Source organism: Pezoporus occidentalis, unplaced genomic scaffold, assembly GCF_034315485.1.
Source record: "Pezoporus occidentalis ecotype Australia unplaced genomic scaffold, CSIRO_AGI_Poc_V1 ctg367, whole genome shotgun sequence".
NCBI classification, from domain to species: domain Eukaryota; kingdom Metazoa; phylum Chordata; class Aves; order Psittaciformes; family Psittacidae; genus Pezoporus; species Pezoporus occidentalis.
Window position 1 is genome coordinate 116,042 of NW_026915669.1, and position 23,404 is coordinate 139,445.

The 23,404-nt window shown below is 46.2% G+C and overlaps 2 protein-coding genes and 1 long non-coding RNA gene across 4 annotated transcripts in view; 2 read left to right on the plus strand and 1 right to left on the minus strand.

The window, feature by feature from the left end:
• KLHDC4 (kelch domain containing 4) overlaps positions 1–11,872 on the plus strand; it is a 31,803-nt gene extending 19,931 nt beyond the window's left edge. The window contains exons 8-12 of the mRNA XM_062631087.1: positions 5,388–5,469; positions 8,352–8,560; positions 9,878–10,277; positions 10,880–10,996; positions 11,282–11,872. Of these exons, the coding sequence (XP_062487071.1) occupies positions 5,388–5,469; positions 8,352–8,560; positions 9,878–10,277; positions 10,880–10,996; positions 11,282–11,457 (984 nt within the window). The 3' untranslated portion in view covers positions 11,458–11,872. The remainder of the gene's footprint in view (positions 1–5,387; positions 5,470–8,351; positions 8,561–9,877; positions 10,278–10,879; positions 10,997–11,281) is intronic.
• A 2,086-nt stretch (positions 11,873–13,958) lies between these two features.
• On the plus strand, positions 13,959–16,908 carry LOC134170045 (uncharacterized). The gene is made up of 3 exons (XR_009967100.1): positions 13,959–14,957; positions 15,067–15,175; positions 16,772–16,908. It is a non-coding gene; the product is annotated as an uncharacterized LOC134170045 (long non-coding RNA).
• Positions 16,524–23,404, minus strand: part of JPH3 (junctophilin 3) — a 56,089-nt gene continuing 49,208 nt past the window's right edge. For both annotated transcript variants that reach the window (XM_062631090.1, XM_062631089.1), the window contains one exon: positions 16,524–18,123. In XM_062631090.1, the coding sequence (XP_062487074.1) occupies positions 18,056–18,123 (68 nt within the window). In that variant the 3' untranslated portion in view covers positions 16,524–18,055. The remainder of the gene's footprint in view (positions 18,124–23,404) is intronic.

The following is a 23,404-nucleotide window of genomic DNA, read 5'->3' on the forward strand; positions in this document are numbered from 1 at the left end:
AAGTGGAAGGTATGGGGGAAGGCAAAGCTGCCCTCAGCTTTCATGCAGGGCACTGAACTGATAAGAGCTGTGTACAGATTCTCTCCAGCTTGGAGAACAGCTTTGAGATAGAAACAGCCACTCCTGTTACAAATTTATTTCCTTTGTAGTATAAAGAGCTAAGTCTGCTTCCTTCTGTGCCATTCTGAACAGAGACTTTGCTTGTGTATTCTGTAGCACAAGACAACTGTCAGGCAGGAATGGCGCAGCTGAGCTATAAACTGACCAAAGCACTGGGCAGAATTTTCTCTGCAGCTTTTCCTGACATGCAAAGGCAACAAACATTTAGCATGCTTCTCAAAATTTAATTCAGCAAGATTTAGCTCTTTTGGAGAGCAGAACTTCAGTAATGTGTGGCTTTTTAATTCTCATTGTATCTTTGCTTATAGCCTGTTGTGGAGCTAAGTCTCTCTGGGTTTACTTTGAAGTGAAGAAGGCGTGTTTGGCTTGTATATTCCCCTAGAGTCATTGACTGGGATACTGTTGAAAAAATAAGAGAGAGACAGTGGAGGAGACAATACTTAATTGGAGCTGGGTGGGAACAGGAGTAGAGCTATTCCTGTCTCCAATTAGAGAGGCAGATGCTACTTTCAATAGGGCTGTGAAGACATTTTTGTCATATGAAGACTGGGTCTTTTAGCATATGAAACCAGGCAAGTGTCCAAGCAAAGTGCCATTCACCAAGTCATATAAAGGCTTCTCTCTTCGTAAGAGGCAAGATTAAGCTGCACATGGGCTGTGAAAAATGGTGCAGATTTGTGTGGAGGCCTCTGAGGCCAGAGCTCCTACCAAGCAGGTATATGGTGTGAATTGGTTTGGAGGGGAGTGCAAATCATAATAGCTCCTCTGTTTTAGTATTGGCATGATATGGCTGTCACACTGCTGGAGGAAAGTTGCGATGTTGCAAGTCTGCTTTTATGTAATGGGCAGTTCTGATGCATTATGTACTGTGGTTCCCTTAGCTCTTGCAAGTCTGCTTTCAAGTACTGTACCAAAGTACCTGTGGTATAATGCATATATTTTGCCTAGGGCAGAAAAAGAGTGTAAGCCCAGTAGATTCATGGTTACGGGTGGAAATGTAGGCATCTTTGTACCCATTACAGCTGGGGCTCTGTAATGCCTGAGCAACACCATCCGCTTGCTGCCAGGGGTGTTCTTCTGATTGGGTGATCAGTATTCCCCATCTTCAGTCTGGTCAGCAGGCATCATGAGCTGGCAAGGCAGAAACAGAGATTTGGTCCCTGCTTTGATTTTCTGGGCTTGAATGCAGAACTGAGCTTGCAGGGTCAGTTTTCAGTGATGTCTGTCAGTCCAGGCCATGTGGCTGTATTCCCTTTATGTGGCCCAAATAAGAAACTCTCTTTCATGGCTGCAGAAGTACAGGCAAAACAAGTCAAGTGATTTGTCTAAGACACTCCAATACTCGTATACAGAGCCAGGACAAGAACCTTAGTACCCAGGCATGCTTTTGTCTATGCCAGCCAATAGATTTTGCTGACCAACTGGTGAATAGCCAGGATGCCAGTGGTGAAAAAGGAGTTTTACAACCCTGAGTGTGACTAATTTGAGATGTGGGTGCACAAATTGACAAGAGCATGCCTGATACTATGAAATGCGTGATTCTTTGCACAATAGTGTCCTTGTGTTCATCTCTTTCATCTTCAGCCTGGAAATGATAAAGGTAACTTCTGTGGTCCCTTACAGAATCATAGAATGGATTGGGTTAGAAAGGCCCTTTTAAGCTCATTCAGTTCCAACCCCTACCATGGGCAGGGACACCTTCCACTAGACCAGGAAGGGAATGTTGTGGGTGTTGTAAGCTCTGCCTGAAATGTGCCTCAGAATCCCACAGGGAGCTCAGGCTTGCTGTCCTGCTGATCTTAAAGATATCCTCATCCATTTCTCATGCTTGGGATGGGGCTTGCAGCATCAAGCTGCATTTTTGGCTGTATCAAGCAATGCTTATAGCTCTCTATTGCTAGGCAACATGAGCACACTGTGCCTGACTGGCACAGCGGACGCAGCCGGGAAGTGTTGGAGGCTAACACTGCTCTACCTTGCAGGTGCAAGCAGCCTACAAGCCATGGGAGGGCTTGCGTTACATGTGTGCAAGGCTTTTGGATGCCAAAGACGACTAGCATGTGGGTGTTTCTTTTGGTTTTGTGGTGGGTTTTTTTTGAGCAAAGCTTGTGGCAAGTTTTTCAAAGCTGAATTGGATTCTGCTAGGAGATTGCTTGTGACAGGTCTGAATTGCAACATCTGGTGGGCCTGGTTCCCTCTGTAGTGCTGCCTGCTAAGGGCTTCTGCTAATTGGATGTATTTTGCCGCTGCTGATCTCTCTTACGAGACATGTTTAGCATGTTATACATGGGGAACCCTGATACCCCTTTGTCTCAAGAACAGTTTTCTGTGCCTCAGTTTCCTTGCCCTTTGAAGGGGGATAAACAGGCATCTAGCTGTCTGTCAGTGGAGCTAGGGATTTTTTAGCTCATGCCTGTAAGACTTTTGTTACTTGCTAATGTACCTGTACGTGCAAACAATAAGCTGTGGATATCCAAGCCAGTTTTTGTGCTTGAAAGTAAGTGCCTGGAACTTTAAGGCAAGGAGCACTGTGAGGGAGAACAGGAGCCTCTTGTGGCTGACAGAGCAGTTTCCTCAGGGCAAGAGGGTGTCCTGGGTGCGAAGGGATTGATGTCTTCTGCTGCAGTGTACTGCTTGCTGTCGAAGTGTCTGCTTTTGAGCCAGTGTGAATTAGGGAAAACAGGCATCTCTTTGACAATAAATAACTAACTCCCACTCCACCTCATTGGGGTTTTCTCAGCCTGAGAAGCTTTGTCATGTTGCATATGCAGTGTGTTTACTACAGGGAGCTCTGTGGTTTTCAGGAGAAAAATAATGCAGTTATTCTACGCAGCTTTTATGATAGTGAAGCCAGCTGCTCTCAGTATTTGTGATGTCCCTTTCTTTAGTGCAAACTTCAGCCTGTGTTCTCTGTCTAGCACTGAAGGTCAGACTGCAGCCTACCTGGGACTGGGGTGGAAATAACTACCATTTCTGTTACCATTAGCAGTTAGGCACTTTGTAGTCACTGGAGTACACCTTAGTGCTGTAAGGTGTGGACCCCCTGCCCATGTCTCCCTCCCTCTCCTCTGCCTATCCATCCCTGAGAGCTCAGGTGAGGCTTGAAAGGGTGTTTAAAGTGAAGGACAGGTTGAAAAGGCTGCTGTATCTCTGCTGTCCACAGCCTGCAGTTTATTGGTGGCGTCTGCTTCTCTAGACCTGTGTGACAGAGACAGCAAAGCGTGACATTGTCAGAGCATAGCACTTGCTCAGCATGGTGACTCACAGCCCATTGAGCTTGAGAGCCTCTGTTGTAAATGCCACAGTACATGGCAGTACCAGGCTATGAACTGAATACTCAGTTAATACTTACAGCACCTTTCCTACAAGGTGTTTATTTCCCTTTCTACCGTGGCAGCTGTCAGTCAGGGGTCTGTTCAAAGTAGGTAACTTTGAGCCTTTCCAACGATGTCTTCACACCACAGGTCCTCTATGCCTCAGAACCACACACCTATGCAAAAACTTGTCTTACTTGCTTTCTGTGTGCTGGAGAACTGGCAGTAGCTGAAGAAGTCATCACTATATAACTTCATACCCAGAAAATGGGACTGCCTGTTCCTACAGGCTTCCTGTCCCTGTGTGCCTGACTTGTGTTGCTCAAGGGCAGTAAGTGGAATAGTGTAGTTGTTGGCTTCATAGAAGTGATTGCACAGAATATCTCTCTAGTGTAGACATCCTGTCTTCAAGAGTGTGTGTCTTTCTAGTTCACTAATGGGCATGCTTAGATGCATGTTGAGAGCAAGAAGACACATGAGCCACAGCCCCAAACTAAAATATTTCCCAGGACAGCTCTTGAGGCAGACCCTGGCCCTTAACTGAAGCTTCCCTTCTGCTGCACTGCAAGCAGAGTTCTGTTTCCTCCAGCACTTCATTATCATGCTTCCCTCGGGCTTCTCAGCATCATCCAAGTTTCAGTAGTGTTCTGCAATGCTTTTAACACATTTTCTTCTCTTCCACCTTTCTAAGAATTGAAGACCTTTCCTACAAATTGGATAATAGGCCCTGCAGTAAGAACATAGCGTACTCTGCAGTAACAAAACCTGTTAAGTGCAAAGTACAAGCTTGGGTACAGCTATGCAGCGAGAACATGGTATCACCATGCTGTTGGGCTCTCAGGTGCATACAAGCCCTGCTTATCTTCCTGAGAACTGGATCCAACCCTTTCAGCTTTGTTGGATCCACTACCTGGAAGCAGTTACACAGCATAGCAATGGCATCACCCCCAGGAGAAAGGGAATTACAAGCAGGAGCTCTGCATGAAGGATGGGTGGATAATGACATTATTAGAAGACCTCCTACAGTGGTGTTGCATAGTGCTGCTTTCCAATACTGCATGTTGCTATGAGCACTGGAGTACAGGGGCTTACAGTGAGAGGAACAAGAGAAAATCACATTTAAAATGATGCTTTTAACTGCCTCAGCTGGGGCTTGATTCTGCTCCTGCTGTTGCCTTTAGCAGGAGTGGTCATGGGGCTTCTGTTTAGGAGAAAAGACTTGCTCAAGGCTCTGTGGGGCCCCAAATCCTAAAGCTGACAGCTACAGTTAGGCTGTGGTGCAGAGAGCGAGCTGTCACCTCTGCTGCTCCTGTAGTGGGATGGAGATGAGCGGGTGGCAGGGACTGAGAGTCTGTGTACTAGTCACAGATCTGTACTTAAACTTAGACCTTCCAAATGATAGAGCACAGGTGCTTTGAGCTTCTGCTCAACATTCAAGGACAGAAATCCCAATGGGTATTACAAATCCCATAGAAAGTTGTGTGCCATTTGAGTGTAGTAGGTATCTTTTCTCTTTTACAGCTACAGAAGCAGAGTCACAGATATTAAATTAGACCATTGAGAGCGCCTGATATTGTCTGTGTCAGAGTAAAAGACAGGACCTTGAGTCTCCTGTTCCCTTCCCAGTTGTCACAGACAGAAGTTGGCTGTGGCTCATCACAGAATGTAGCCCTGATTTGAATGCTATGGTTGTGAGCTGCCTGATGTTCCAGAGCTACAGTGTGACTACAGAGAATACAGCATGGCTTCTCCTTGCCCAGTCACAGTGTTTGCATTTCCAGCATGGGAATGTACAGGTTTGGGCTGTGATTAGGGGATTAGGGTTTTTTGGGGGATGGGAGGAGATCAGATTGGCACATACTGCTGTTCTGTCATGGGTCACTTCCTAGGCTTTGAAAAGTTGGGCCACTAAAATTGTTTTGCTGAGCATCCCTGTCTTTCCCTTCTCTGCAGAGAATTAAGAAGGATGTTGACAAAGGCACCCTGCATACAGATATGTTCCTGCTGAAGGCTGAAGGTGCAGGCAAGGAGGAAGGTAAGCTACAGCTGCAGCCAGGAGGGCTGTGCTGGAAGTGATGCTGCGGGACTGTAAATGCAGATCGTTTCTTTTCCTTTGAATAACAGGCAAAAAAACCCCAATCTTAGAACAAAATTTCCCTTTTGAAAGTACTATGCCCCAGTGTTTGCTCTGGGGCTAAACACAGCAGATGAGTTGGCTTAAATATTTCTTCTTTCTCCCAGAAATAGCGAATTGCATTTGTATACTGTGACTCTAGCTTAAAAGCAAAGGGGGCTAAGGTGAAGGAAACAGCAATTACAGGGGGTATTAGAGGAATTGTGTTCTTCTTTTTTGTTTCTGTGTGCTGGAGAATGAAGATGGGTGGAATTCCTCACTGCTGTGCTCTGCAAAGGGAAATGGGAAGTAGGCTTTGCTGAACAAAGCTCTCAGTTAGCTGAAGGCTGTAAGGAGTCATAGTTCTCAGCTCTAGGTGACTTGATCTCAGAGCTGATGTAAATGGTAGCTCTGACACAGCAAAACCCTGGGGGAATTGGAGCTGGTTGAGAAACTGGCAGAGCTCTGGAGGAAGGTTGGGATATACTTTTTGTCAGAGAATCACTTCTAGCTCACAGCATCATTTATTGACACCTCCCAGTTGCTCCTGGAATAGTCTGAGATAGAGTGGAGGGTCTCCAGGCTCCTTGCATAACTATGTGACAAGCTCTGTCCTGCACAGGCAGCTTCAGGAAAAACTACAAGGAAAGATATTTTAGGAATTTTTTTGGTTTGTATGTGGGAGGGAATTAAAGCAACATGTTGAAAGTTCCTGGTCTGTGGGACATTTTGATCACTGCTCTTCTGTTTCACAACAGAAAATCTTTGCAGTTTTGGAATTCTCAGGTGGTGGGTTGGCCCTGGCTGGACACCAGGTGCCCGCCAAAGCTGCTCTATCACTTCAGTTGGACAGGGGAGAGAAAGTATAACCAAAGGCTTGTGGGTCAAGATAAGGACAGGGAGAGATCAGTTACCATCATGGGCAAAACAGACTTGTCTTGGGAAAACTAGCCTAATTTATTACCAATCAAATCATAGAAGGTTAATGAGAAATAGCAACTCAGTCTTACAAACACTTTCCCCCCACCCCTCCCTTCTTTCTACCCTCAACTCTGCTCCCGATTTCTCTGCCTCCTCCTCCTCAGTGGCTTGTGGAGGCTGTGGTCAGTTCACCACACATCTCTGCCGCCTCTTCCTCTGCAGGCAGAGGACTCCTCACACTGTTCCCCTGCTCCAATGTGAGTCACTCCCACAGGCTGCAGTTCTTTGCAAACTGCTCCAGCGTAGGTTCTTTCCTCAGGCTGCAGTCCGTCAGGAACAGGCTGCTCCAGAGTAGGTTCCTCGGGGGGTCACAAGTCCTGCCATCAAACTTGCTCCAGTATGGGGTCCTGCACAGGGTGCAGATGGATATTTAATCCACTGTGGGCCTCTGTAGGACCACCATGGTCTGTCTGCATCATGGGCTGCAGGGGAATCTTCTGGTGTCTGGAGCACCTCCTCCTTCCTTCGCCACTGACCTTGATGTCTGCAGAGCTGTTTCTCTCACACAGTCTCACTCCTCTCTCTGGCTGCAGTTGTGCAGTTTGGTTTGCTTTTTTCCTTCTGTTAACTACGTTATCCCAGAGCTGCTTCCGCTGTCAGTGATGGGCTCAGCCTTGGCCAGTGGCAGGTCCGTGTTGGATCCAGCTGCATTGGGTCTGTCAGACACTGCTTCTAGCATCTTGTCCTCAAAGCCATCCCCATAGCCTCCCTGCTACCAAAACCTCACTATGCAAACCCAGTGCATCTCCACACAGGAAATTCCTGTTTTAACAAACTCTTTGGTAGTGGTGTCTTACAGACTCTTAAGAGGGAAGATTGGGTTGTGATCTCATTAGATTACCTGGAGCAGGGATATTACCAAAAAAAACCAAGCCTAACCAAGATATTATAGGTTAGTTGGTTGTTTTATCTCTGAATGTCTCTGAAATAGGAATTCCATCGCTTTCCTTAGGAGAGAGTGTATTTTGTCCTTGGTTCAGGGAATGGGACAAGCTTCTTTGAGCTGAATTTCTAAAATATTAAAATTGTGATTGATTTCTTTAAACCTGATTATCTTAAAGCAGGATTTGGGAAGGAGGTTTGGGTCACATATATTGTCTGGATTCCAGACCCTGTTTGCATTATGCACTATTTATAGTTCATCTTACTGAAATTGTGGTTCCTTCAGAAACAAGAGTGCCTAGCCAGTGCATGTGCTTCTCCCAGCCTGTGTTTTCAGGATTTGCTCTAAATCCAGAGTAGAAAGGATTGGAGCAAAAGCAAAGGGTTTAGAGCACAAGCCTTCTCCTGCTCCTGAGCCTTTTTTTAAAGTGTGGTTGGGTCTCCTTACAAAGAACTGTAATTATTCTGGGAGTTAAGGCAGTGATGCAAATTGGCAGGTAAAGTACCCTAGTAGAAGAGTGCTGTAGAAAGAATGAATGTGGAGTGGGATTCCTGGGTTAACTGAGGCACATTTCCTTGGTACGCGAAGGCTATATATATATATATATATATATGTAATCCTTGCTTGAACTCCACTCTCTTATAAAGGTGTATACAGCTTTCAAGAGGCTCCTTGCCCCAGAAAGTATGCCGTGAAGACAGCCCTCTACAGTTGCTTTTACTGAAGACACAATGGTTTTCTAAGGGTAGAATGGATGTGCTATTAGCTGTGTGCGTAAAGTGGAAATATAAGTGGTTCTGATTAACATTGTACTGTGCAGTTCTGAGAAATCCAAAATGGGTCATAGACTTACTGCTGGAGTACTGAAGGGCGTAGGAGATATAAAAGCATCCTGGATTCTCCTTTGCTGATGCTTGTATTTGCTTTTATCCATTACCAGACAAGTGGGCATGGAGTCGGCTCAACCCTTCTGGAGTGAAACCCACTCCCAGATCTGGCTTCTCCGTGGCAATTGGTCCCAATAACCGCTCCCTTCTGTTTGGAGGTGTGCATGATGAAGAAGAGGAGGAAAGCATTGAAGGGGACTTCTTCAATGATATTTATTTCTATGACCTCGGGAAAAACCGCTGGTTTCCTGGACAGCTGAAGGTTTGATTTTAAAAATTAACACAGATACATTCAGTTCGTTCTTCTTGATCATGATGTGTGTTCTTTGGGCCTTTTTTGGCCTGAAAGAGTTTTCTTGTAGTGTGGAGCAAGCCTCTGTTTGTAATAACTTGGGGTGCTCCAAGAGGTGATCCACTAGGTGTGGCAGCTGCATTGATCTGTGACCCACTGACTTTGAAGAGGAGGTGAGGCTGTACAAATGAAGCTGGTGATGTGCAACTCTAGCAGATTTTTGGTACCAGATGAATTGAATTCTCTGACTTCATGCTGCCTTCATGCTACCTTCTCTGCCACATAGCTCCTTGTGCTCTCCATGCCCTGCTTCCACAGTGGGATGTAGACTGGTACCCTTCTGTGGAGAGAGGAAGCCTGTGAGCCCTGATGGTTGGGCGCAAAGTGGGAGTGGTTCAGGAGCAGTCTCCCTCCTAAGGAGTCAGGCTGAATGTGTCCCGTTGTTGTGTAATGCAAAATGAAACAAAGCAGCATGAAAACATCGTTAACAGTGTTTTACTGGAGGCTGGCTCTAGGTCAGATATATAAATCTGACATCAGATAGTTCAGTAAAAGCTACTGTGAAAAGATCTTGTGTTGCATTGGGATCAAAAAAACCCTCTCTTTTCCCCAGTGTTGAGGAGTTACTAAAGAGATGAAATATTAACCTTGGCTCATAAAAACTTCACAAATGCGGCCCTCTGATCTGTGATTTTGTTTGAACCACTCTCAAGGGCAAATGAGGTGCAGGTGAAGAAGTTCCTTCTTCCCCACTGTTTCTGGCTTTGTTCTCAAACAGAAGTCAATCACATAGTAACAGGCAAACAGGCACTCAGATGTTTGCTTCTGCTTTCCTTGCTGTGTTCTTTGAAGACCTGGAGTGCTTCCTGGTCATGCACTGTAATTTAGCACCTGGCAATTGTTGTGATTTCACAAAAATGGGGGTTACTTTCTCTTGCTCTCATCAGACTATTGGACTGCTTGCATGTTTGCGTGTACCTGCAAGACAGAGAGCAAAATAGCTGTTTTCTGCTTCTTCAGCACATGCTGCCATTAATAGAGGAAGCAACTTCATGCTTTGGGCTCTCCAGGAGTTTCATTGTTCCTTGTTTTATGGCTGGTAGAAGTTTATGCTGAGTGGGAGGCTGCACCTATTACTTGAGACTTATAGCTGTAGTGAAAAGCGATTGAATTCTCCCTCTCCTCCCTCCCAGCAGCATCCATAGTAGTTATAGTAACTGCTGTACATGCTATTAGGTGCAGGCAATTCACACTCAGTCTCTTTCTGTTCCTTGTTGCTGTTAACAGGGACCAAAATCAGAGAAGAGGAAGCGGAGACGTGGCAGAAAAGCTGAGGCAGAGGGTGCTGGAGATGAGGAGGTGGGGAAGCAACCTCCACAAGGCCCAGTAGAAATAGTCAAAGAGGTGGTGGCAGAAGATGGGACTGTCATGACAATCAAGCAGGTGATCTCTGGACCCGCAGAAGAAAAGGAGAGGTCTGAATCGGAGGAGGAGGAAGACGGAGCCTTGGGACAGAAAGTGGAGCCATGCCCACGTTCAAATGCCATGTTGGCAGTGAAACATGGGGTTCTCTATGTGTATGGGGGAATGTTTGAGGTGGGTGATCGCCAGTTCACCCTCAGTGACCTCTACAGCATCGACCTACACAAGATGGAAGAATGGAAGGTGCTAGTGGAGATGGATCCAGGTAAGTTCTGATGGTGGGATTTCTCTCTCTGCTTTTAGTGTAGCAGCACTACACTAGGGAAGAGAAAAACTAACCAACAAAACAACTGTGGAGCTTCCTCAAGGCGTGGTGGTGAGCCTTTGAGTAGTGTTTTTTCCCGGACAGGAGAAAGTTTGGAATTACGTGATATGCAGTGTGTTACGGTCACCATCACTGTGGAAACCAGTCTAGTCCAGAGCTTTGTGATCACAAAAGGTGACCTTGCCCTCGAAGCTCGCAGTCTGCATGTGGTAATTGGCAAAAGGCATAAAGGAAGGTGTCTGGCTCATGATCATTGAACTGTGAAGTGCTAGGGAGGAGAGCTGACTGTTGTCAGCATTGGCACTAACCAGCTTCTCTTCCACAGCTGTTCTGTGCTGTTCACTTCTTCCTATTTCATCTCTTCCCATTGTTCCCATCAGATACAGGCACTGTACAGTGGATGGATCTTTGAGGCAGTGAATAGAGCAGGGGTCTTAAGAAGCACATCTTTCTGACCTTGCCCAGATCTTCCATGATAGTTCTGGCTGTAGGAGTGGGAAACAGCTTGTTATTTATTTATTTTATTTTCTTTCTCATCAAAGAAGCACAAGAATGGCTGGAGGATTCTGAGTCAGATGAAGAGGAGGATGATAAGGAAGGTGCAGAGGGAGGAGAAGAAGAAGAGGAGAGCTCTGAAGAGGAGAGTGAAGATGAGGGAGGTAATAATTAAGATGAATGTTTTCTTCATACTAATATAAAGTACAGTACGTGCTGGTTCTGCTGCCAGCCTGGGGGGCTTCATTGTCATCCAGGTGAGTTTTCTAGCAAAAGCAGTTTTCACAGTGCACTGCTCTCAGGTTAGAAGAGAAATTCTACTCATGACTGATAGGATTTTAGGCTGTTACATTTAAACACATTAAGAGCAGTCTTGGCTGAGTTGAAGAGCAGTGCCTTCATTCACTGTTTGTCACCTCTCTTTTTGTCTTCTTCCCACTGTGTACTAGAAGAGGAGCAACACCCGTCTGTTCAGCTTGATGAGAGCCATGCAGACTACCTGTCGAGGACGGAGCAGTATTGGATTAAACTAGCCCGCAGCAATATGGGCCTGGATGCCAAGGAGAAGAAGGTGGTAAAAGTGGCACATGCCATGGCAAAGACTTTCTATGAAGATTCAGTCTAGATGTTCTTGAGACTGTTCTGTGAGTGAAAACACATGCTGGGAGCAGTGGTTAGCCCCATGGAACTCATCCTGATGTACCAGGCAGTCAGCATGTTAGAAGGCATACTCTAGCTTTTGCCTACGCTGGGTGCCTTTGGGCTGACCAGTCTCAGTATGCCTCTTTGGTTAATTCTCTGGATGTGCTGTTATTCTCCTGGAGGTTGTGGGAGGGTCTTGAGGAACAGGATTGCTGTTTGAGCACTTGTTCTGCTGAGGCTAGCCTGTACAATACTGTCATATTTTTGTTCAAAACTGGTTTGAGTCTGTCAAGACAAACTGCACATCACAATGGTTCACTGGTCCCAAAATCCCTGCCCTGATGGGGGCCAGAATGTGTCTCCGCGGGTTTCTACAATAAATCTATTTGGTTACATCATTTTGTTTTTCTCTGTCCTTTCATAGCTTTTCTACTTCTTTTTCTCCTGCTGTGGAAGAGGAATCACTGTTCCCAATGCAAAATACATAGGTAGTGGTTGTAAGATGCACCAGCAGCCCTGAGATACGGCTGCACTGCCTGGAGAATCCTGGGAATCCTTTCATACCTTAGCTGTATGAGAGCCGCTGTAACCCCTGATACACATAACAGTAGAAATATCTTCCTTTTTAATCAGCTGTAGCAGATTTTGCCTTTGCTTGTGGAATCCCCCAGTTCTGTTTCTCACTTGTTTGACAAGATATTAGTTGTCTTAAAAATGAACTATTTATTTGTATAAACTATTTATTTTTATTTATGACCCGTGAAACATCCTACCTTGGTAGGGAGTGAGCTGGCACTCTCAAAGGGTTTTTTCTTTCACCCCTGCTTCCTCAGCCCTTCTCCTCAAGGCATCACTTTCCAGCAGAGCAGCACTGTGGTCTATAGGGACAACAGATGGATCAAAGTGTGTCTGTTGCAGCAAACAAGTGATGGCTTGAGTTGACACCAGAAGGCTGTCCTTGTGCAGGGAGATCCAGGGTGCTATGGGTATTGTTTTGGCAGAGGCATCACAGGGGAGCCAGCTCTCGAGAGAGCAGTGCTAGGTTCAGGGCTAATTGGAAGGTAACAAAGATTAAATACAGCAGGCTGCCAATTGTCAAGATAAAAACATGTTTGATAGGAAGGTACCTTCCATGTAGAATAACAGATAAGAGGTGAAAACATACCATTTATTGATAGCCTAGGAAAGAATCCGTAGTGTTTGCTTGGCTAAGGACATCAGGTGTCCTCCTGTCCTGTCACTTGGGTTAGTTTATAACTTGATCTCATTGAATTCTGATCTTTTCTGTATGATGTCCATAACTTGCTGTGCAAAAATTGGGGTATCTGTTGCCGAGTTGGATTTTCAAGATTCTGGTGATGATAATTATGTTTTTGTCTGAAAAACAGTGGGTTTAAAATCACAACATCTCTGCAAAGGACTCCATTGCAAAGGCCTATTCCAGACACTGGAAACCACACTTAGATGCACTTCATCATTTTTTGCCTTTTCAGGTACAGACGTACACCTTGAATGATTTTTTCCCTGAGCTGAAGCTAGGTTACATTAGTGCCAAGGATGAAGAACAGTTTTGTACAGCTGCAGGAAAAGATTCTCCCTCCCCCTTCTCTGGAAGAGACTGTTGGATGAGGGAAGTAGATGCATCAGATGAGCTAGAGTGTGTGCAGTGATAATCTGAAGTTTTTCCTTTCATCTTTTCCTCAAGGGCTCTGGAACATAGTCCTAGTTGTGTTCTGTTCCAAGCTAAGTATGACTGGAGAGGGCATTGACTAGAAGAGACATGCTTCCAAGGAAGCTGAGTCAGGATGGCATGCATCACAGCAGCTCCACATGGGGAGCACACCACTGCTAAGGGAGTGGAAGGTTTGGGAGATGTTGGTTTCCCAGGGCTGTCATTGCTCTCCGTGAAGTCGAGCTGACCCAGGCTTGCAGCTTCCTTCAGTTCTTCCTGGAGCTGGGGTGTTGGATGAGCCAGGATAAGTCACTAACCCACAGCTGCAGATGAACATGAGAAGGGCTTTGAAACATGCTCCATGCTGAAGGGGTTGGGGAGCAGTGCTCTTACTACTTGCAGGAGTAATTTTTCAGCTCTCTCTTCTAACAGGACCAAACACCCAATACCAAAATGCAGCTGCTGCTGGGGTGGGGATGTTTGCTATTGTAGAGGAGGTAAGGGACTGGATGTTGGTGTTCTTACCATGTTAAAATGTGTCTGTAACAAAGCCTGAGCCTTACTAGGCTCAGTGCTGTTATTCCCAAATCGGGGATAAAAAGGAAACAGGCAAATGATAAGGATTGTGAGTCTACTAGGTAGCAGTGTGGTTGAGCAAATAACACCTGTGTAAGGATGGGTGTCTCTCTGAAGTTTATCTTCCACTGACATTTCCGATTGGCAACTCACCATAAGCCATCCATTCCACAAAACCTGTTGGGCAACACTCAGCATCTCCCAGCATCTACAAAGTGAGGTTTCCTTTAACCTCTGAGATGCCTTGAGTGAAGGGACACAGCTCATGATGTATCGGAGTGTTGTATTCAGACCTTTGGGCACTGATTAGTAGCTCTCGGGGTTGAAACTCCTTCACCGGGCATGGTAATGAAGTGATACACCTACCCTGGAAAAACAGGTTGGTGGTAGTTCTGTAGCTGAGTGCCTGTGGGTTAATATTAGTTAAAACAGACCTATAAAGGGAACTCAAGAGCTTGAAATGCTTCTGAGGGAAGCATAGTCCTGGTGGATTTGCTGCTCAAAGGCATGGTATCTCTAGTGCTTGCTGTGCTCAGGGTTGCCTTCAGCAGTGGCTCAAGCCTTGGGCTGCAGAGCTGCTCAGGGAGCCTTGCTGTGAAGGTTGGGAATAGGCAACAACAGGACTGATGCAGTTCATTTAGGGGCTGTGCAAGGAACTGACCGGTTTCCCTACACCAGGAAACTTGCCACCATGTCAAGAGACTGCGTGGCCCATCTGGGGCAGACAGTTTACCCACACGCCGTGAATCTGTGCTGTCAGACAGGATCCAGTCCGGCCTCTGCTCTGTTCTGCTTTAGCACAAATGTCTGCAGCCATCCTCACCCTGTGACAGGTATAAGAAATGGCTGCTTTTCTATCCTCCCTTATCTTGCCAAAGCCTGTCAGGACAAAGAGTTAGTCCTTGGGTTTCAATTAAGACCTTCATCGTCATAAGACAGTATTTCTCCTCTTGCCCCTCCCCTTCTGTTGCAGTCTGGATGGTTATTTTTCCCCAGCAGTGCTTTATAACTCCACACAAGGTAAATAGATGCTGCAACAACTCAAGATCTCTGAAAGATCAGGCCCTGGAGAGTCCCAGCGTGCTCAGAGAATCTAGGTCTTGGGTACAAGCAACCCAGACACCAGATGGGCTGATGAGAAGCTGATGTGGCATGAGCAGGCAGAGGAGTTTTGTATTCCTTCCTTCTTGCCTTCCCTGAAGATGCTGCATCAAATCAGCACAGCGCTCACACAGGTAGGGTCCAGCCAGGGGTCCCTGGGGAGGGTTAGACACCCTCTTCCTGATGTCTTTACTGCCATGGTAGGAGGTGGGCTGGTTTCTTCAGCCCCTCCTTGCGTTTCAGGTGCTGCATGTTCCACTGTAGGAACCTAAAAATACCACTGCAGCCAAAAAAACTGATGTAAACCTTCAACTGCTCACATGCATCTGTCAGTGTGGACATAAAACAGCAGGTATGGACAATTTACATAGATTTATATGCCATGATGGTAGACATTTTAATGTGCCTTAGGTAGAGATGCATGAATCTAGGGCTTATAAGATAGGGAAATATACTGAATTAACTCTCTCTCTGGGCTATTTCTCAAGGATATTTCTGGCCTTGGGCAAATGTGAAAAGCCCAGAACTAAGACAGATTGCTCAGCTCCCCATGGTTAATAAAGAAATCACGATTTTTAAGCACATGGTTTGGGGCCCAATTGATATTAGTCTTTGGCTATCTTTCATATTGGACAAACCTCATCTCGTGGAGCTTTATATTGTGGAACAAAGCAATGAAAAACCCTAACTGCTGGTACAGGGGTAAGAGCAGTAATCAGTCAGTCACCAGCATGAAAAAGCTACTCATGAAATCACTAGTACTTTTATTTGATTAATAACAAGAGGCATTTTTTGCTGTTTTATATATATATCTAAATATAGTACCGTGTTTGTATGTAACTGTTGAACCTGCTCCTGGTGGGACCTTTGTGTCATGCACCTGAATGTACAAAAGAAATCCTTGACAGTCTTTACAAAGAGTTACAAAACACACGGATGAGTTCCTAGGGCTGCAACCACAACATGTTGCTATTTGGTTCAAGTATGCAGCAACCATTCAAGAGTAAAAAAGATTACTAAAGACCTAAAACCAAACCAAACCTAAACAAAAAATGTATGAAGATGACAGTTACTGTGGAAAATGAAATCAAAGTTACAGGGGGTCTTGCTGCCTTCAGTTCTCGTTTACCCTGTCCACCCATAGCCCTTCTGCCTGAAAAGGGAAAGGAAGAAAAAGAGGAAGAGAAACTGCGACAGGAGGGAGTAAGACCATGTAAGGCAAAGAACTGAATTTAACTGGCACATGCTCTAATCCTTAGTTTATTTCTGGTTAAAAATATAGCAATCCAGTGCAATGTAATAAGAAATCTGCTGAAAAGGTAGCAGAGAAACAGCTAAAACAGAAGCAAAGCAAAGCTGAGTCCGCAAGTCAGGGCTGTACCCAACACCTCTGTATGTGAAATGTCAAGGAGGATTTGTTCCCTCCTTCCTCCCCCCAACTGTAGCTGTGGAAAGGGATTCATCCCACCCTCGGGTTGCTGCCATGCTCGCACCCCTTCTCCTGCTGACTGGCGCTGCAGTGGGTAGAACTGAGGGTGGAATTTGGTCCCTGGACGTACCAAATCCCAAATTGAAGCTATTTGGACCATACCTGGTGGGGACAAGGTACCAGTGGAGTCAGTTTTGAGAAGCAAGGGGCCATTGGCCGCTTCCAAGCAATTGAGCTAAGGCTGCACTCGTGTGATGGGGACCATAACAGCTCAGAACAGGGATACGGCATCTTTAATGAGTATGCATATTATCAGTGGGGACAGGGGAGGGGAGAAAATCAAGGCAGGCATATTACAAAGATGGTATAAACGAACAAATTAAGTGACATAGAAAAAAAAAGTAAATAATACATCCTTAGAGGTTGCCATTGCCAATGATGTTTGGGTTTTTTGTTTTTCTTTTTTTTTTTTCTCTTTTTTTCTTTTTTTTTTCCTTTTTTTTTTTTTTTTTCTTACAGGGACATGTTGGAAGCTGGAATATACATCCTGCATTACAAAGTGCAAAATACCACATGCTTAGAGCCCAAGCATGATGTCTGAAACAGTCCACAGCAAGATGTAAAGAGACAAACCCACCACCCTCGCCCTCCTCTCTGGGACATGCTCCAGTGCTCCTCCCCAGATGCCTTTGAAGAACAGTTTTACCTTATTTTGCTTTATTATGATTTATTGTTATCCGAAGTGGATCAGAATCAAGCCCTCTCTCCCCAGTCCCTCCCCACTAGTCTGCTCCCCAGCATCTCTGTTCACGCTTGTGTTTGGGGTGGGATGCTCGAGTTAATGCTGCTCCTCGCGTGGTGGCGAGCATAGCACAATGACCAGCAGCTACTCAATTTGTGTTGCTGAACGTGCCTCTGTGTTTTTTGGGGGGAATCTGGGTTTTACCCCGGTAAAATCTGCTGTGAATTAAAAGTAGCAGTGGGTGGTTTTCCAGCCCTGCCATGGTGGGGAGCAGCCTGGGGAGGAGGAGGAGTGAAGGCAGGAGTGTGGTGGGGCTGCTGCTCACACCTTGTGTTCCCTATTCCCCCCCTGCCCCAAGAAATTTAACAAAACACCAATTGCTGCTTTGTTTTAAAAACAAGTAACAAAATGGGGCCCATTGCCCTTCTCTCATCTTTTGCATCCAGACAGGGTTCATGCTTCCCTGTGCTCCTTCTCTCCTCCTTCTTACAGCAACGCTTCTCCATTTGCGAGGGGAGAAGGAAGAAAAGGCTGATTTTGCTTTTTCTCTCCCATTTATCATTAAAGCTGTTGTGGATTTCCCTGGGAAGCTCAGCCCGGAGCATCCCAGGACCCGTACATCAAACAAAATCTCCCCATGGTCCCCTCTGCATTATCTACTCTCCATTTTGGGGTTCATTGCTGTTGTTCTGAATATATTTTTTGTGGGGTGAGGGGAAGGGAAATGAGGTTTTTATTTTGTTGGGATTCCTTCTCATCCTTTCCAGTGTTGGGGGGGCAGAGTGTTGATAGCATTTTGCCATGCCACACAGCATAGTGTTATACAAGCAAAGAATTTTGGCTAAAATCCAAAAAACATTACCCAGGAAAAAAGGCAAACTGTGAGTGAGACTCGATCGTTTGTTGTTCTTCTGTGAAAAGACTTGGAAATTGTCGTAGGACAGTTCGACTTAGGATTTTTTTTTCCCTTTTTGTTGTTGTTGTTCGGGATTTTTTTCCCCCCATTCATACATGTAACTGTTATTTTTGCAAACAAGACAGTCTTGAATTAGATGAAAAAGTTAATAAACAAAATGGCAACTCCAATATTTAGTAAGATCACCATGACTACCAGGATGGGAGCTGAACCCTGGAAGAGAAAGAGAAGGAGAGGAGTTAGAAGGTACGTTCAAAGTCTGTCTAAGGCTGCATTGGGGCAGGGATGGAAGATACCCTGGGTCTTGGATACTGCAGGGCAGGCAGACCCCAAACTGCCCGTTTATACCCTTAAATGGGAACCCGCACTGAATTACTGTATGAGGAAGGTGTGAATAAGATCTCCCCCTTGGAGGTGAGCAAAGAACAAAAGCAGGGACTAAACCCAGCTCCGTTGCCCCCCGTGTCCTGGGACAATAAACAGGCTACCTCTAGCTCCTTCATCCAAGGACAGCATCCTCCTAAGGCAGCCTCTGCTTCTCCAAGGGGAGACAAATCCCTCTCCTGGTTCACCAGAAAAGAACCAGCCTCTGCCAGGAGCACTCTGCTCCCTCCTCACGCTGAGCCATAGCCCAAGGCGTTCTTGGGGCCTGCAGCATCTTTGGCAGCTCTGTCCCTCTTATCCCTGTGTGACAGCAGAGCTGTTGGATCCTGCTTTTCTAAGCCATTTCAACACTTAACTTCCATCCATTTGCCTGCATGTACATGCATACCTGCAAGTCTGGGGGTCCACTTTGTTTACTGTCATACATTAACACGTATGACATGTAAGTGTTAATCTGAGCTCCAGACTTAGCATCTGCCAAGGAAACACTTGGATGCAGAACCACCAGATCCATCAATTAAGACAGCAGTTGCTTATGGACTCCCCCATGTGGAGATCAGAAATCTGGCCTTAATAACTAGAATTGGTTGATAGTCGATGAAAAGCGTGTAAACGATTATACTGAGTCATATAGTTGTTTGGGGATGGTTTGGAGGAGTCTTCAGAGGACATTTACCTGTAAACATGACTGCTTATACAAGTATCCTGATAATGGCAAAAGTCAGGCCGGTATATTGTGGTCTATATAAAGCCAGGGTTTTGGGAAAGCTTTAATAAGCTTTCCTGAGGTTTATATGGACCAAATTAAGCTCCCGAGGACTACACAGAAACCTTTGCAGCAACCTGCACTGCAGCTGGCTCATGTCAGACGCCCTCCCTAGGCTGGCTTGAAGTGAACTCAAGGAGCATCCATTACCTTCCACTGAGCCAAAAGGCAGCCCTGACAACTTGTGATGGTCCTGATGAGGATGAGACTCGGACCCTATTAACATCCCAGGGATGGCAGAAGAGACCACTGAGCATGGGGTCTGCAGACAACCCTCCAGCACGCTGTTCTGCAGGACACCAGCACACGGTCAGAAAGCATTCACCCAGCCATAAAACATCTGCTGTCCTGAAGTGTTAACGTGGCTTGCATCAGGGTGAGCAAGCATGTGTGCAGGTAGGTGGTAGCTACTTCTCTGAGTCGCTGGTATCCTCATCTATTCTTGCTGCAACGGAGCAGTGCCAGGTTTCATCACCTGGTATGGTATAATATGCTTTTCTCCACACTCCTCCTAACAAAGCTCCTGAGGCTGTTGGGTTGGCATGGGGCAGAGTGAGTGTTCTTTATAACCAAGTACCACTCTGCAGAGATACTGGGGGGGTGGAAAATGAGTTAAAAAAGGCTCTTTGCTGGCCAGAGATGGTTTCTCTTCTGAGCAGGCTGATTCAGTTTGCGCTTGGGAGTGGGTGGGAGCGAGGATGCTGGAGCTTGCTGGAAAGGCATATTTGTAGCTTAGCAACAGGGTCAAAGGAAGCCAACCAAATGGAAGGATTGCAGAGAGCCTCTCCTGGCAAGCAGGTATCCATGCCTGGCTGCTTCCAGCAAATCCCTCCGCCTGCACCATGCCAAGCCTTTCAAAAGCAGAACCTTCCCCCCCCAACACTCCCAGCCTTGCTGCCGCCAAGCACTGCGATGCGGTGTGTTATTTACACTGGGGGGGGATTAGCTTCATTTCAGAAGATTATTGGGTTTTACCATTTTTGAGCTCGTGTTAATGCAATAACAGATTGCAAGTGATTATCATCACTGTCATTGTTTCTGTTGGCAGGGCACCGCAGAAGCACACAATGCATTTGGTTCTCTCCACCTCGCAGCCAGGGGAGGACTTAACTGTTCTCCCTTGTGCTGACATTAGCCTTGGTCCACTCACCATCTTATGTCCCTTGCCAAAGCAGTGCTGACCAGTTCTGCCTCTGCTCTGCTCAGGTTACTGGATCACTTCAATACCATGGAGGAAGTAAAGTTGTATATATATATAATCTGGGGGATGACAAAAAGCATAGAGCAGGACTGGCCACCTCTTAATTCCCTCTCACGCTTTTCCCTCACAGGCATGGACACTTTGGGATGGATCAGAGACCACAACCCTTTGGTACTTGTGTTCAGAGGATGCTGATGTGATGGTGTCCAGGGAGAGAGCGTGCCCTTCCTTTATACTCCAGTACATCAAAGTCATGGCCTCATCCAACAAAACTGGGGGAGTCAACACACATGAACCTGCCTGCATCAGTAGCCACTGGATTCCCATGCACAAATGTTTTGCTCAGGTCCCTGGTTCAGCCTGCACTTATTTGTATCTCACACCCCCAGTTCAATGCAGAGGCAGGAGAAAAGCTTGCTTTGCCACCGCACATGTGGGGTTTTCCATATTTGCCAGCAAAAGCTTCTCAGAAACAGGATGACCAGGGAGGGGATTGGTCTCTGCAAACTGAACAGCTCAAATCCAGCTGTCTGACGACCTACACATTCCGCTTCCTTTTCACAGTTAACTCTTTTTAACCTGCTCTTCTCTGCACTAACTCAAGCTCTTCACTCAGCAGCTACAGGTACGGCTGGTCCCCCCCCAGCATATATTGGCATGGGCTGGACTCCTGCCTGTGGCAGCTGGTGGATAAGCAGCTTTGTGACTCTGAAGCTTCTGGTTTAGCTCCAATTATGAATCCTGCTGCACTCCTGAATGCTTATGCCTGGCTTATTTCTAACTTGTAAGGTGTCTTTGTGCCCTAGCCTCTGCCCAGAGGAAACGCTTGTCCTTTTCCCCTTTGGTGGCAAGGATGTCCTGAGATACGTGTCATCTAAGAAGCGATTCCTGCTCAGTGCCCAGGTGGAAAATGAATCACTTCTGGGTCTGTGCTTTGGAAGAGATGTTCTGCTGAGCCCGGCCTGGCAATAGGTCAGTGAACTCCCTTTTACTGCAGCTACAGCCAGCATTTTAGAGCTAGCAGCTTTTACAACTCGTCACGCCACATGCTAGCCCTCTAACGTGAGCCACCCCCATGCAGAAAGAACCATAACCCTTCATCTGTGACTTTGCATGTTGCTTTAGTAGTTCAGTGGTGCTTTATCTCATCTGTGGCCTCCTTCAGACATAGAGGAGCCCAAAAAAAACCCCGAGGCCAGTGGCATCTCAGGATCTGTGGTGCTAGAAAGCCAGAGGTCGAGCTGATTTTCAGAGCCTGGGGTTTGTGTGTCAAACACAGTGAGCATCCTGCAAAGCTCTGCTTTTTTATATCTTTTTTAGCCCTAAAATGGTGCTAGAGCAGGCCGTCAGGAGCTGCAGAAATTTGTTTAAACCACCCTGCCTGTCATCCGGGAGACAGGGCTCTGCTGCAGAAAGCTGCTCTGCCTCCCAGCACCGTGCCCGCAAGTCCAGAACCCGCTCCTCTGGGAAGCAGACGCCAGTTGGCAGCGTCCTCTCACCCAATTTTAGCTGTCTAAATGTTAGACATCTAGTCTGTGCTAACCATCTAGGCTGTCTGTAGATCAAGTGACGTGAGATGAATTCCACCCAGAACGGTTACCAGCCTGGCTCCAGGAAAGGGAAAATTAAATCAAGCTCTGGTGTGCCGAAGCATCATCCAGCATAGTGGGTGATGGCAAATTTCATCAGCAAAACGAGGCGGCTCTGGGGCTGGGATTTGTTGTTTCGGCTTTTTATAATGAGATCCTTCCTGGGAGGAGAAAAACATCTGCCCAGGATGGGCCCAGTGATGATACACCAGTATCGGCGAGTTGAAAGCATCCTTCTGTATCAGCAGGGATAAGCCTCCAAGGACTTTCAAGTTTTCCTTCACAGATTAGAGAGTTGGAACATAGACCCATGTAAACACTATAATGTGAATAAAGCTTTGTTATGGCACGGAGGTAATAACAGAAATTAGAGCTATAGAAGTAATGAGTGAAGGTTTCCTCCAGCCTGTGGTTTCTGGTATTCTGCAGCTCCGATGGTGGCTGCAGCCGAGCACCACGGTTCCTGCCCCTCCTTCTTGTTTGTTTTTATCCTTTTGAGTTGTGTAGCAACTCAGGAGTCTTACTGGGAATACAAGGGACAGCTGGTTCACAAATACAATTGCAGCATAATTAATTTAAGCATTAACGATCCATTATTATCTATTATAGCAGGGTACAAGCTCTGCCTCTCTTGCCATGGAAACCATAGCGCAGGTTACCTAGGAATCCCTCTGGGATCCTTTAAGTGTAATTGCTAAGGACTTGGATCAGCAAAAAATATATATGTGTTGTTTCCCAGCCTCAGCACTGCGGAAAGTGATGAAAACTTAGCAGCTCCATGACATTTGTGCTGATTTGTCACATAATTGCCAGGAACAGGCTGCTGTGAAACGGTTAAAGAGCGTTTAGTAAAAGAAACATAAGGGATTCACTTGCTTTCTTCAGCGTATTACAGCGTCTCCCGTGACTTGAGGAAAGCAGCCCAGGAGATGCTGAATGTGCACTTGATACCAGTGTGCAACTGAGGCATGGAGAAACCTGCTTCTGCAGAAAAGAAGCGGCTGAAGTGAATGTGAGGGTTTATCCTGATCTGGGGTCTCTTACTATCACCCCTGGTTCAGTCCTCACATTACAGGTGCCAGAGTGAGCTCTCTTGTTTGGACCTGTACACATGTTTTTAAGACTTTTGGTTCTCCTGTGGTTAAAAGCTGGGTTTTGACCCCAACTTCTTCAAAGCTGGAAGATGTGGAGTTGGGCTCAAAACCTAATATGAATCCAGGATGACAGGAGCAAAGTCAGAGAGGTGCTCTCTTCAGGTACATCAAAGGGGCCCTAAGATTAAAAGGGTTATAAGAGGACCCTCTCAAGTTAAACAGTGCACTTCTCTCTGAACACTGTTTACTTTGTGTTGTTGCTGGTAATGCCTGCGATGCCTGTACATGAAAGGGATTAGAGAAAAGAACAGTTTCTGATTATTGTGTTTTAAAACGAGGCAATCCCCAAACTGTTTGCTTTGTGCACAGCTCCTCCCGTGCATGCCACGGCCCCTGTGGTGATGCTTGGACCTGGCTCATCCCTAGAGGTGTATGATGGCAAATGGGTGTCTGCAGGACC